The 14,778-nt window shown below is 39.2% G+C and overlaps 1 protein-coding gene across 3 annotated transcripts; it reads left to right on the forward strand.

The window, feature by feature from the left end:
• Positions 1-1,141: 1,141 nt before the first annotated feature.
• LOC136694465 (nuclear cap-binding protein subunit 1) lies at positions 1,142-12,341 on the forward strand. Of its 3 annotated transcripts, none has more exons than XM_066668058.1 (23): positions 1,142-1,331; positions 2,786-2,874; positions 3,021-3,121; positions 3,230-3,386; positions 3,472-3,579; positions 3,703-3,824; positions 4,314-4,383; positions 4,590-4,805; positions 5,213-5,310; positions 5,429-5,492; positions 5,649-5,759; positions 7,030-7,094; positions 7,245-7,307; positions 7,696-7,770; positions 7,893-7,996; positions 8,297-8,419; positions 8,710-8,812; positions 9,064-9,157; positions 10,420-10,523; positions 10,616-10,733; positions 10,838-10,978; positions 11,145-11,258; positions 11,392-12,341. In XM_066668058.1, the coding sequence occupies exons 1-23, from the start codon at positions 1,298-1,300 to the stop codon at positions 11,503-11,505; spliced, it is 2,388 nt and encodes a 795-aa protein (XP_066524155.1). In that variant the 5' UTR covers positions 1,142-1,297; the 3' UTR covers positions 11,506-12,341. The 3 variants fall into 3 exon arrangements, with proteins under 3 accessions (XP_066524155.1, XP_066524154.1, XP_066524156.1); XM_066668057.1 differs by having other exon boundaries at positions 10,835-10,978; positions 11,392-12,339; XM_066668059.1 differs by lacking the exons at positions 1,142-1,331; positions 2,786-2,874; positions 3,021-3,121; ... (2 more) ...; positions 3,703-3,824; positions 4,314-4,383 and having other exon boundaries at positions 4,606-4,839; positions 10,835-10,978; positions 11,392-12,336.
• The last annotated feature ends 2,437 nt before the right edge of the window (positions 12,342-14,778 follow it).

A 14,778-nucleotide genomic window follows, 5' to 3' on the forward strand; every position in this document is an offset into this window, starting at 1 on the left:
TACATTTGGAAATAGCAGTTCACATATTGTTGCTGTCCAATTAAAAACATCCTCATTTTTGTGTGTTTTTTTTTTTTTTTTTTACTATATTACATCATTTGAACACAGCAGCTGTCCTTCACATTGTGTGAAGAGTTCATGATGAATGGACAAATAGTAGAGTGACCAGACGTCCTCTTTTACCCGGACATGTCCTCTTTTTTAGACTTAAAATAATGTCCGGGCGGAATTTCACAAACGTCCGGGATTTTGTTTTTCTAGAGCTTACATTGAACTTCTAGAAGCGTTTCGTTCACAAACTAGTCCCGCCCTCCCCTACTCCGATTGGTTAATTTGAGTGAGAAGGGGGCGTGGTGAAGTAGCCTAAAATCTTCTGATTGGACGGTCTGACTGTAGAGCTACCGTTATTGGTCGATAACCTTCTCTGTAAATATTTCATTGGTCCGTCTGCACGTCAGTAGTCCTTGTTTACGTCAGGCAAAGCTCCTGTACCTACCCTCATCTCGAGCAGCTATGCCGAAACGTAAATGTAAGTTCTCGGATGAATTAAAAAAAAATGCCCATGTTGTGTGTAGCAAATAAAGGTGTAAAGGACCTAAAAGCACACATAGGTTCAGCTAAGCATACAACGGCAGCGAGGGGCGTGACCCTCACATAATTTAAAAATGTGTTCTTTTATTCCTTCATCCTCTGTATCTCCTTCATCCAATTCCGGTTGCGGTGGTTACAGCAAGGCAGTAGCACACACTGAACATGGTACCAGTTTATTAAAGGCCATGACACACTCACACACCCAATCCGCCTAATATCGATGTTTTATTTTAATTTAATTAATTTATTTATTCATTATGGAACCCACACAAACACTGAGGGAATACGTAAACTCCTAACCATCAGTGACCCGTGTTGAAGACTGAACCCAGGACCCCAAGACCCTGGAGCTGTATAGCAGTGACCTTACCTGCAGCGCCACCTGTCGCTCTTTTGAAGATGTCGAGAAACAAAAAAGAAATGTATTGAGTAGCGGGAGTTAAATGAGTCGACTCTGATCAGTGAGCTGAGTCAGCGTGTGTGACTCAGTATAATGAATCTGGTTGGCCTTCTCCATTATGGAGTCCCGCCCTCTCTTTATTTTCTGTAGCGGTGTCGGGGAGAGCTGCTGCTGTATGTCCAGAACCAGTTCTGGGAGATTTTAGCTTCTAAAACTCTGAAAATACGAGTCACTGAAAGATCGTGCAAGAAATAAAGAGGCACGGGCTTTGTACTCTGCTGAAAGTTGATCACCGAGTGCAGTAAAATGTCGAGGAGAAGACACAGCGATGAGAACGACGGTGAGTGGACGAATGTATGAGACTGTTAGCTCGGAACGCGGCATTATTGCTCAGTGGAATTATCCGTTCCACCTTAAGTAGTGTAGTCGTTACATGCGCCATTTAAAGGTGGAACGGAAGATTCTAGAAATGGACGTCAGGCAAAGGCTCAGACTGTGACAGTCCGGAGGGTGTGTAACGATTCCGGCCGTCAGAGCTTGCCTTCTTTTGTGCTCATTTACTTTCTTTGCTTATTTGCTCACTAAACGCAGGATAAACCTGATTCAGCACCGAGTTAGCAGCTAAGCTAAGTGGCTAGCTAAGGTTAAGATTAAATAAAGAGAGCCATGCTGCTGCTAAAGTACAATTTCCCCCTTCAGGCTTGAGCGCTATACTGTTGACATTAGTCACGTTTCAACACTGAAAACAGTTTTTACAAACAGTGAGTGTTAGCTCCGCAAAGTGATAGTGAACCTGTGTTTTTTTTTCCCGCGAAGTCTGTTCACTTCAGCACTTTTACTCTGATAATATAAGTAGAGGTCCTGTTACACAGCAATTGAAAGGGTGCATAGAGAATAAACCAAACCTTCATAGAGTACGTTACGGATGAACAATTAAAACATTTCTTATCGAAATCGCAAGGATAAGAATAATTTTTTTTGACATAATTTCTTGTTCTAAAAACTGCCTCCGGTGCAAATCAAGTCATTTACTTCATAACATGGGCATCTGGGGTTGCCTTTATGCTAAAAAGACGCATTTTGAGTGAAATGAGCCCAGGGCTGAGCATTTCCACTTTCAATTCAACTTCAAAAGAAAGGTGTTCTAAAGGAAGGGTTCTTACATCCTATACCTAAGAAAACAGTCCCATCAACATGCTGGGTAGGGACGTGTGCTGCAGGATAATGGTTAAATTACGACTGGAGCAGTGGGGGAATACTTTAATATTAATAGAGCTGTGCTTTCTGAATGAAAGTGAAGATGTAGTTACAGCAAGACACATAAGGCATTAGGGAACTTTGATGCGTAATTTTGTTTTAAGGGGTTTAATCAATGACAGGATGTCAAGTTTATTTTGAGTACATTTCATACACAATAGCCATTCAAATTGCTTTACAGAATAGTACAGAAAAATTACTGTAGAAGAATTAAAAATGTAAAAGTTAATAAAAACAAAACGAAACATATAATAAAAAATAATTTGACTAAAACTGTTCAAGTAGAATTTAAACCAATTAAAATATAAAAGACAAAAAAAATAATAAAAAAGCATTTATTAAAACAGTAAAAAAATAAGTATAGAGCTACACTATAGGAAATGTATTCAACCTATTTAACTTGTAAATAGTGCATTGTTTAAAACCTTGCATTGTGATCATCTATGCCAGTTATGTTACTAAACAAACATAAAACTGATTTGCTGCTGTTCAAATAAAACTTTGAATTAAAGCTTGCGTTTTTCTCTTGTGGTGTAGGAGCTCAGCCTCACAAAAGGAGGAGGACATCTGAGCCTATTGAAATCGAGGACAGACTCGAATCGCTGATATGCAGAGTTGGAGAAAAAGTAAGATAATGAAGATATTTTTCTGCACTGCTCAGCTTTGCTGTGGTCAAGTAGTCTGAAATAAGTGAAGACACTATTGAAGGCTGTTGTCAAAATTAGAATAGTATCTTTATTTCAGGTTGTCTTTGTCTTTCTTCTTCTTCTAGAGTACGTCCTCCTTGGAGAGTAATTTGGAAGGCCTTGCAGGTGTCCTGGAAGCCGATCTGCCTAATTACAAAAACAAAATTCTGCGCATCCTATGTGCTGTGTAAGTTGTTTTGTGTTTTATTTCGTTAACATCACCTGAAAACAATGTCAGTTGAACTCTCAGAATCCAGAGCATTGCTACATCTGATGATATAATGTCTTTAAACAGTGCACGCCTCTTGCCAGAGAAACTAACAGTATACACAACACTGGTGGGCCTTTTAAATGCACGGAACTATAACTTTGGGGGAGAGTTTGTCGAGGCTATGATCAGGCAGCTCAAGGAGACACTGAAATCAAACCTCTACTCAGAAGCGGTTTACCTGGTATGTGTTCCTCATGGTTATCAAGACTATAGTTTGTGTTTTTTGATCTTTGATATATTCCTCACGTGCACTTTTGATTTTATAGGTGCGTTTTCTTAGCGACTTGGTAAACTGCCATGTCATTGCAGCTCCTTCCATGGTTGCCATGTTTGAAAATTTTGTTAGTGTCACACAGGAAGAGGACATACCCCAGGTATTGCTTAATAATATATAAAATTATTTCTGTATTTAAAGAAAACTTGCAGTTTATTTATTTTTTTGTTGTTGTTTTGGTTGTCAAAGCGTTGACACTTTGCTAACTTGTGTGATTCTCCAGGTGCGCTCTGATTGGTATGTCTATGCTGTTCTTTCCTGTTTGCCTTGGGTTGGAAAAGAACTTTATGAGAAGAAAGATGTGGAGATGGATCGGCTTCTTAACCAGATTGATGGCTATCTGAAGTATGTCATTTCTGACTTCCTAGCTGTTTATTGTTGACTCACACTTGACAGCAGATGGGGGGGAGGGGGGCGGGGACTCGTAGCACGGTTCAGTTAGATATATTATAGATAATGTTATTATAAAGCTGTGTGTTTATGGTTTAAAATCTGTATTGAACAAGTACTGCGAAAGGTTTACTTTTCCAGAATTTGAATGGGTGAAATATATGTTTGGTCAAGTATTTATATTATAAATATTAATGCCTCGTTATCACACTAAGGCTGAACAGAGACATACTATCATTTAAAGAAGTCAGCAATAAGCATTTAAGGGAACTTTTTATTTTTCTCCTCTCCCTTTGGCCAAAAAAGGGGAAGTAAATCCGGGCCATTCCTATCCTTGAGTATAGGACTGTTTATTTCAGACTACAATAATTTGAAAAGTCTTTTTTAATGCTATAATCAGTTTAGGACTCTAGTATTGAATCTAAATGATGTGTATTTTTTCAGGAGGCGACAAAAAACCCATCTGTCCATGCTGCAAGTTTGGGGAGCAGAGAAACCCCACCCTCAGGAAGAGGTGAGATTTGCTGTTCCATCAGCACTCACTGGCCTTTTTTAAATACTGACTGAAGTTATTTGTAGGAGTTACAGTTATTTGGACAGAACACTGAGCTGACAAATGACACACTTGGTTTAAAATAAGAATTTCACAACATTAAAAGGAAAGAGTGAATGCATGTCATGTAGCGCTTTCATTTTCTCTTCTCTCTCCTCCACATGTAGTACCTGGACTGCTTGTGGGCTCAAGTGCAGAAGCTGAAAAAGGATCGTTGGCAGGAACGTCACATCCTGAGGCCATACATTGCTTTTGACAGTGTGCTGTGTGAGGCTCTGCAGCACAACTTACCCCCCTTCACCCCACCAGCCCACTCGGATGATGCGGTGTATCCTATGCCACGCGTTGTGTTTCGCATGTTCGACTACACTGATGCTCCTGAGGTGCGTCCTGGGCAGGGCTGCATTGCAGCCAACGGTGAGGGCAGCAGGGAACCTCTTACCAACCTGACATTACAAAGATTATTAAATATCAATAGTTATTCAACTTATATCTTCACCCCTAAGAATCATTTGAATTAGATGTGGCCCACTAAACATTATAATAAAATGTAATCTAAAATATAATGTTTGGGTACAAGAATTAGCACCATATATGCTCCTCTGCACCTCTTGTGCTAGAACATGTCTAGCTGCGTTTGGTTTGGTCTTGTCTATCAGATACAGTACACAGCATAATGGGATGGGACTGGCACCTGCAGTCATTATAGTATGTAGTTTATCTAAAAGATTAAGCATTGAAGAATTTATGTCCGATACACACAATGTTTGTTTGTTGTGTTTGGTCTCAGGGCCCTGTCATGCCTGGCAGTCATTCTGTGGAAAGGTTTGTGATTGAAGAGAACCTGCACTGCATCATTAAGTCTCACTGGAGAGAGAGAAAGACTTGGTGAGCTAACATCTGCACATGACAATCAAGGTTTCATGCTGGACACAACTGGCAGCATTGTTGTATAAACTTACTGTGTTTCTATAAATATGTTTTTCTCCTTTCTTTCCTATTGTAGTGCTGCTCAGTTGCTGAGTTATCCTGGCAAAAACAAGATTCCTTTGAACTACCACATTGTTGAGGTATGTTACCCATTCCCTTTTTGCCCATGTTAAGTTTTGTTTGCTAAGCTACTGTTAAACAAACATATATTTTATGACAAATTCCCTAGATGCAATTTGTGTCGAGTAACAGTGTTGACTGGATGTTTTTTTTTTTTTTTTTATGTCTGCCTTCAGGTGATTTTTGGGGAGCTATTCCAGCTGCCTTCACCTCCTCATATTGATGTGATGTACACAGCATTACTGATCGAGCTCTGCAAGCTGCAGCCTGGATCACTACCTCAAGTTGTATCCTTTTCTATTGGGATGTTGTTGCTTATATTCATATTGCAGATTTTTCAGCATGACCCAGCATGTCTGTGCTATGTGCATGTCAATAATTTATGTAGGCTTTATTCTGTAGTGCACAGTAACGAACTTTAGTATTTACTGTACTTGTAATAATTTTTTGTCAGTATCTTTTTTACAATTTATTACTATTCTTTACTTTTCTTTTTTACTATTTTTATTTTGGCCAACTTTTTACTTCACTACATTTCAAATCAAATATCTTACTTTTTACTCCACTATATTAAGAGAAATCTGTTGTTACTTTTCTTATGCATGCATAAAAACAATATAAATTTCAAAAGAAAAGAATCGCACAATCACACCAATCAGGTTACAGCGTGCGCTTTGTTAAGTTGTGTTGGCCTAGACAGAGCTCTCCAATTCAGTGTCAGTGCAGTAGCGTTGAGTACCAGTGGGAGAGCATGTGCCAAAATAACGGGTGAAATCCGAACCTGCCACAACACCCCTGGCATCTTGTGGTTTTTTTTATTTTTTTATTTTAGCTTGTAATTATGATGGTAATAAATATAAAACCAAAACGACTTATTAGCAAGTTGGAGCAGAGCAGTTGGGTTCTACCTAATGGACAGTTTGCTTCAGTGTTTTATGCATTATGATACTTTAAGTAGACAACAGTAACAGATTAATTAACTAATTAATGACATATTATTGGAATATTGGCCTACAAAGAGTGACTCTGAAGTATTTTTACGTAAAGTTAGTTGATTAATCAAGAGTACAAAAATTATAATAGAACATTGGACCCATAATAAATCATGATATATTTACCTTTAGTACTTTAATTATATTCTGGAGCGGCACGGTGGCGCAGCAGGTAGTGTCGCAGTCACACAGCTCCAGGGACCTGGAGGTTGTGGGTTCGAGTCCCGCTCTGGGTGACTGTCTGTGAGGAGTTTGCTGTGTTCTCCCTGTGTCCATGTGGGTTTCCTCCGGGTGCTCGGGTTTCCTCCCACAGTCCAAAAACACATGTTGGTAGGTGGATTGGCGACTCAAAAGTGTGTGTGTGTTGCCCTGTGAAGGACTGGAGCCCCCTCCAGGGTGTATTCCTGCCTTCCGCTCAATGATTCCAGGTAGGCCCCGAACCCACTGCGACCCTGAACTGGATAAGCGGTTACAGATAATGAATGAAATAATAATTATTTTCTTCACTGCTTTGGTATTATTAGTTTTAGTAAGTCATTACGTCTTAACTTGATTATGTTCTCAGCTTGCCCAAGCCACAGAGATGATGTACATGAGACTAGACACAATGAACACGACGTGCATAGACCGGTGAGTGAGTAAGCAAGTATCCGGCTTAATTGAACACAAACTAGGCTACTGTCCCTAAGACTGCTCTAGTTTAAGTCTTGTCATGTTATCTGCAAAAAATGTTGTACATAAACACATTCCTCAGCTTAACTCACTTTATTTTTGTTTCAGGTTTATCAGTTGGTTCTCTCACCATTTGAGCAACTTTCAGTTCAGATGGAGCTGGGATGACTGGTGAGATTCACTTTCCATTTCAATACTTCATACGTGCACTTATGTAGGGTATAGGCATTCAGCTTTATTCTTTTCTGATTAATTAACATTGTGTTTAGTTCATGTTAATGATGATAAAATACTTACAATATGCTGTTCTTGGTAACAGTGTATTAATTTTTATAATAAGAATAATTGTTTTGTTTAAATGCCATGACTACAACAGCATACCAGAATAAATTGCTAGATCAGAGCATGTTTTAATTAGTGTGATAATATTCTTGCTATTGTTTGAAAGCTCTCTGTTGCAGTTAAACAAAGCCTGTCACAATTTAACTGGGTTTTAGAATTGGACACATTTAAGCCCCCAGTAAGTCAATCTAGAAATGTTTCCTTTTTTCTTTTATAGGGCTGACTGTTTAACAATGGATCTTGAAAAACCGAAGCCCAAATTTGTCAGAGAGGTGTTGGAAAAATCCATGAGGTGTGTTTTTGTTTCTTCCTCCCTCTCTTTTCTTTCCTTCCCCTGTGTTTTCTTTTCTTAGTAAGAGATCAGTCAACCACCATACTTATACTAAAAGTTCTTAATTTTGCCTTTGATTTCAGGCTGTCCTATCACCAGCGGATAGTGGATATTGTGCCTCCTAGTTTCTCTGCTTTAATTCCACCTGAACCACTGTTCCAGTATAAATATGAAGATGAGAGCAACAGTAAGTGCTGCCACCTAGAAGACTGCTTTCAATATAACCATTCCAGTGTAGTTTCTGGTTAACTTCTGTGTATGTCCAAGCTATGTTTTTCTTTTGTCTGTTAGTAGTATGCATGCATGCATGCATTCATTCATTCGGTGGGGGGTGGGCTTAATTCATAAATATTTGTTAGATTTGGGAGAACACAAATTGTAGGACAGGGCTGCTCTAGACCCAGGACTGACAAACTGAGGTGTGGCATAGAAGGAATATTTTCTAAGGAAGCCTCTTGTGTGATTAATCCTGTTTTTTGTACTGTAGGTACTTTGCCTGGTTTTCCTATTGCCATAACAGTAGCAAATGCTATCAAAAACCGTGCCTCAAATGAAGAGATTCTTACTGTCCTGAAAGAGGTTCCCAATCCCAACCAGGAGGATGATGATGGTATGGTAATTTTCTTCACATCGTGTCTTTTTTAATTATTATTTTTTTTGTAGTTGTAATTAGTTAAAAAAAAACATATCTCTTGAAATAGTAACTTTAAAGGAAAAATTATCTCAACTTTGAATGGCAGTGAATGCAAAAGATTTTATTCAGAGTAATTTTGGGGTTTTTCTATTTGTCCAGTCATCATGAATTTCTCACATTTTCTGCTGTGTTCAAATGATGTAGTCAACTAAAGATGACTTAGGCATTTGAAGTTGGTCTTTTAAAGCTGGTTCTTCCCGTTCCAGACGAAGGAGATGGCTTCAACCCATTGAAAATAGATGTATTTCTGCAGACTCTGCTCCACTTGGCTGCCAAGTCCTTCAGTCATTCATTCAGTGCACTTGCCAAGTGAGTGCGTTGTTCCAGAACCCCACAATGGTTGGCCTACTGCCCTCAGGGCTCTCCCTGTCTCTGCTGTCATAAACAGCTGATAAAGAATAACTGTAATTGTAAGCTATTTGTAGTGGATTGTCTGGACTACCGATTCCTTAACTTCTGAGTATCTATTTTGGCTTTAGTGGCACTGCTTGTATAAGCTCAGGATTTCTTTCACTGTCTCACTTCCACTGTTATTTTCCTCACCTCAATGATTACCTTAGGTTCCATGAAGTGCTGAAGAATCTGACAGATAGTGATGAGGGCAAGTTACACATTCTCAGAGTCCTTTATCAGGCCTGGAGGAATCACCCACAGGTCAGCACAATGCCTTTTTATTTCCATACACATTGGAAGCTCCCATCTGCCCTTGTGGTTAAATACTGCAGCTGTTCTAAGTCCTGGGGATGCCTTTAGGGTACTGCACACTGATGGCAGCGTCCTATTGGGATTACTAAGCCCATTTCCAAAAAAGCTGGGAGACTTTAAAAAATTGCAATAAAAGCAAAAAATTTGTAAATGGACAGTTGAAATCTATTTTTTTCTTTGTACTTGTCCATAAAAGTATCACCTGAGGGGTCAAGGGTCCTGCACATTCAGCAGCAGTTTTATGTTTATTTTTTTAAGTATCTTGTAGGCATCAGATTCTGAATTTGTATGTGTTCACAGAACACAACCATGTTGGTCAGTAAAATAATGGAAATATTTTTCATACTTTGAATTAAAAAAACACGTTTCTATTGCAATTTACAAAATATTTCTTACTTTTCTGAAAATTAAGTTCATAGATTATATGATACATGTACTTAATACAGGGTATTTATGAAGCAACTGTACATGTTTTGGGCGGCACGGTGGCGCAGCAGGTAGTGTCACATTCACACAGCTCCAGGGACCTGGAGGTTGTGGGTTCAAGTCCCACTTCGATGAGGAGTTTGGTGTGTTCTCCCCATGTCCACATGGGTTTCCTCCGGGTGCTCCAGTTTCCTCCCACAGTCCAAAAACACACCTTGGTAGGGCGATTGGCTACTCTAAAGTGTCCATACGTGTGAGTGAATGTGTCTCACCCTGTGAAGTATTGGCCCCACCTCCAGGGTATGTTCCCGCCTTGCACCCAATGATTCCGGGTAGGCTCCGGACCCACTGAGACCAGTTACTGGATAAGCGGTTACAGATAATGAATGTACATGTTTTAACATTTCCTACAGTGGTCCCCTGGACCTTAGTCTCCTTTTAAATTTTCACAATGGAAAGACAAAAATATTGCCTCCAGGATTTGTATTTTCCAGTAGTGCATTGCCAACAGTGAGGATGAAAACATATCTATCTATCTATGAACAACTGATCTATTTGTTGACATATTGTTGCAGATCTTCTTAGGAACACCATTAATACAGAAGAACACTATCATAATAAAAAATATTTAACAGTTGAACCAAATTTTTACATGTACTTAGAGTAGATCAGGCCACATTTCTGTATCAAGGTGTGCTGTACTTTGAATGAGGTATAGGAAAAATTATTTGCAAATTAGGCAGCTTCTGTTGTCCAAGTAATGACATGCTTGTCTGCTTGCACAGATGATCTCAGTGCTAGTGGATAAGATGATCCGCACTCAGATTGTCGACTGTGCAGCTGTGGCCAACTGGATCTTCTCCTCTGACATGGCTCATGATTTCACCAGGTCTGTTTTAATATAACAGATTGTCTGAACCTCTGATTTCCCTGCTCCATGATCCCTTAGTGCTTACTGTGTGTTTTTCTTAAATCTATCAGGTTTTACGTGTGGGAGATTCTACACTCCACCATTCGGAAAATGAACAAACACGTCCAGAAGATCCAAAAGGAACTAGAAGAGGCCAAGGAAAAGCTGGAGAAACAGCAGCACAAGAAGGTATAAGCTTACACAACCTGAAACATGAAGAACTTGATGTCATCATTGCCTCTGAAATATTTAATGATTTTTTCTTTGGAAATACATGTGTGCCTCTTCAGCAGAAGGATAGTGGTGATGAAGAGGACATGGAGAAGAACAGTGAGGATGAGGATGGACAACTGGAAGAGCAGATTGAGAGGCTGCAGGAGAAAGTGGAGTCAGCGCAGAGTGAACAGAAGAACCTCTTTCTTGTCATCTTCCAGGTAAGGCCACTTTAAATAAAGTCATGTGGATTATCTCATGAAATTGTACACATGAGCAACTACTGATTTAACTGTTGAACTTGCAGCTTAAAAAAACTACAAGGACCAGTTTCTGATGTCTTTGAAGATTTACTGTTTAGTTTTTTCATGCTTCTTTCTTTCTCAGCGTTTCATCATGTTGCTGACTGAGCACTTGGTTCGTTGTGAGACGGGAAGCATGGACATAAACACCCCCTGGTATAAGAACTGCATTGAGCGGCTGCAGCAGATCTTTCTTATGGTACTTCACAATATAAAATTTTGATTTCATTTCAAATTTTTGCTTCGCTATTAAGGCTAGAGTTCATGCGTACAAACGTACTAAAATTCTCTCTCTCTCTCTCTCTCTCTCTCTCTCTCTGCGCGATTGGCAGCATCACGTGACCATCCAGCAGTACATGGGCACCCTGGAGAATCTGCTGTTTACAGCTGAATTGGACCATCACATCCTGGCAGTATACCAGCAATTCTGTGCCCTTCAGCTTTGATCAGCTCACCTGTAGTGAAGTGCAAAGCTAAACAAAGCCAAGACCATTATCACCTGGTTCAAACTTTCAGTTTTTGCTTGTTTTGTGGCATTCGGATCATTAGCTACATTAATCAAACCTAATGGGGGATGTTTTGCTTTCCCCTCAAGTAGTGATATTGAATGGCCATTGAGTTTAATTTTTGTAGTGATGGTGTATGTGTACTTTTTTTTTTGGACTTTTTAAGTTTATCTTTTTCTTGCTTCATTTTTACCATTATGAATCTGTTGAGACTCCCCCTTTTTTTTTTTTTTTTTTTTTTAAACCCAAAATTAAGTGGACAAAAGTTTCAGTTTTATTCCAGGAAGCCTGACATCAGAACTCACTACTTTTTTTTTACATGTATTTTATGTCATTTCAATGGGGAAATTATTAAAATGAGTTGTGAGTCTCATTCTGCATTGTGTAAGCTCTGCTGCAACTGTAATGATGTATTTTGGAAATGTAAAGAAATACATGGAAACGTCTTCCTTTTTTAAGAATTGTGTTGTTTTTCTTGTTACCTACTCTGCATGTAGTAGAATAAGGAGTGGAAATGATAAACATTTGAGTATGTTTCATGAAGCAGATCGTCAGTTAGTCAGATAACCTGAATTCAGTATTGTGTCATAGGAATGTGCCTTCACTCTGTCTACTGGACATACTTGACTGAATGTTCACCTTACAAGGCTCATTTTAGCTATATTGACAGTTTGCGTTCATAGATGCAAGTGAAATGAATAATAATATGGATTTATTCTTGCACCAATTAATAAGAAAAATATGCCATGTTGACACTCATACAGAAATTCTAAAATAAATTTTATAAACAAACATGCCCAATGTTTGCTGTAGTAACAGTTTCTAATCTGCTGAGAAGACTTAAGACTTAGTACATTTCTGTGAGGATTTGATTGCATTTAGCTACAAGAGCATTAGGTCAGCTGCTCATGTTGGGTAATAAGTCATGGTTTATAAACTCCACTCCAGGAAATCCTAAAGGTATTTGTTGGCGTTTCACATTTCAGAGAATAATTCCACTGCCCAAAGCTTGGGTGCAGTAACCTCTCTAGCTATCACTTTACATTTTTACACTTTAAACTTTAAAAAGGCTCATGTGCAGCTCCCACACCGCATCCTGTACTATTAGCAAATGTTCCTCTGTGGTGATGCAAGCTACATACAAGCAGTTCAATGTGTCCAGGGTGTAGCAATGCAGTTAAAAATCACACATCAGGAGTGTTGACAAACATGACAGATAATGTAGTACAAATGATGGACCAGCAGATGGTGTAACGTTACCCGGGTGTGCTTGAAATCTTAGCAATATCTCTTACCAAGTGAGTGAAAAATATTGACTTTCATGTTTGGGTTTAATCTCTATAAAAATAACATGGAAAGGTGTTCATGGTATTGGAGAGTTACTAGAAAAGTTCAAAAGTGCTGTACATTCAGGTCTGTTGCATTTAGAAAAGCTGCAGTGTCACATTTTAGCCCAACATTGATCATATTTATCCCAAATTTTAATTTAGAGTTAAATATTATTTGACCAGTAGGTTTCTTCTGGCTGAAAATAACTTTAACAAGTGACAAATACAATAAGATGTGCTAGAGGTGTTTGTACAAATGTTTTTAATCTTAATTTTTAATGCTACACCATAAAATGATGAGTGGGATAATGCTTGAATTTTGAATTACAGTTATGTATGAAAATGCTTGAAACCTTATGTACACCTACCAAATAATAAATTTAATGTCTTTCAATTATTATTATTTTTAGATTGTACTGACCAGTTTGGCTATACATTTCCGATCACTAGTTATTTGGAAGGCCCAGTCCTGCCCAAACTCTGATATTGTCCTCGAGAATCATAATGTAGTCATCTTTCTCTTGACATTTACTTTGAAAAGTTTGTCTGAGGGGAAAAATAGAAAACAATAAAGCACCCACCACCTTGTTTGACACTTCCTGGGTCTGAATGCTTATTTCATTTACCAAATGAAAGCCTCATTCCTGTTTCCAGTTAAGATGTGGTCATATCTGACTGCAGAACACAGAAGAAGGCATTGGGTCATCAATTCTGCAGCAGAATACAATGGACATATAATGATTTGGGTGTAATGACTTCAGCCAATGGCTAGGCATTTTTGTTAAAGTAAATTGTAAAATGAGGAAGGAAAAAAAAAAAAAAATAAATATATATATATATATATATATACCTTCATAATTTCAAATTTTGCTTCATTCGAACACAGGGCACTTTTCCACTTTGCATCAATCCATCTAACTGAGCGCAAGCTAAGAGAAGGTGGGGCATTTCTGTATCCTGTTTATATAGTTTCCACTTTGCATTTGAAACCATAAACCATAACACAGGCACATGCACAGATAGACTTATACTGGTGCTCAGTCACCTGCCCTTTTGCCCTGGGTGAGAAATGCCTTTCTGCAAGAGCTCAATTTTTTCTTTCGTTCGTTTCTTTTAAAAATAAAAATGACCCTTTCTGTCATCAGTTGCCAACAAGTGTTTTCATATCTGATGGGCATTTATTTGAGTTCTTGTGAGAATTCTGTCCCAATCTGATCCACATCACACACAACTCCCTCCCTCCTCCTTCTACCTTTTAGGACTTATGGAGTGCTGAGCGCCAGGCCAAGCCGCTGCTACACACTTGTCCCTGATCCGCAGCATCACACAGGTAATGACAGTGTTTGTGCAATCTCTGATGTTGTTTGGTGCAAACGTAACCACAACACTTAACATTATAGCACCGCTGAAAACCTTACTGACGTTTCCTTAAAAAAAACCTGATCACATTAAATGTTATTTTCATGTTCATATTTTGGAAAAATATGTTCAGGGCTGGGCGGCACGGTGGTGCAGCAGGTAGTGTCGCAGTCACTCAGCTCCAGGGACCTGGAGGTTGTGGGTTCGATTCCCGCTCCGGGTGACTGTCTGTGAGGAGTTTGGTGTGTTCTCCCCGTGTGGGTTTCCTCCCACAGTCCAAAAACACACATTGGTAGGTGGATTGGCGACTCAAAACTGTCCATGTGAATGTGTGTATTGTCCTGTGAAGGACTGGCGCCCCCTCCAGGGCGTATTCCCGCTTTGCACACAATGATTCCAGGAAGGCTCTGGACCCACTGCGACCCTACGGACACTTTTGAGTTGCCAATCCACCTACCAACGTGTGTTTTTGGACTGTGGGAGGAAACCGGAGCACCCGGAGGAAACCCACGCAGACACAGGAAGA

This window comes from Hoplias malabaricus, chromosome 4 (assembly GCF_029633855.1).
Source record: "Hoplias malabaricus isolate fHopMal1 chromosome 4, fHopMal1.hap1, whole genome shotgun sequence".
NCBI classification, from domain to species: domain Eukaryota; kingdom Metazoa; phylum Chordata; class Actinopteri; order Characiformes; family Erythrinidae; genus Hoplias; species Hoplias malabaricus.

What these genes read in the sequence shown, in the direction of transcription:
- LOC136694465 (XM_066668057.1), top strand. Translation starts at nt 1,298, where the DNA reads ATGTCGAGGAGAAGACACAGCGATGAGAACGACG. An exon ending in AGGAAGAGGACATACCCCAG is followed by an intron (nt 3,580 to 3,702) that starts GTATTGCTTAAT and finishes GTGATTCTCCAG; the next exon opens with GTGCGCTCTGATTGGTATGT. An exon ending in ATGGCTCATGATTTCACCAG is followed by an intron (nt 10,524 to 10,615) that starts GTCTGTTTTAAT and finishes TAAATCTATCAG; the next exon opens with GTTTTACGTGTGGGAGATTC.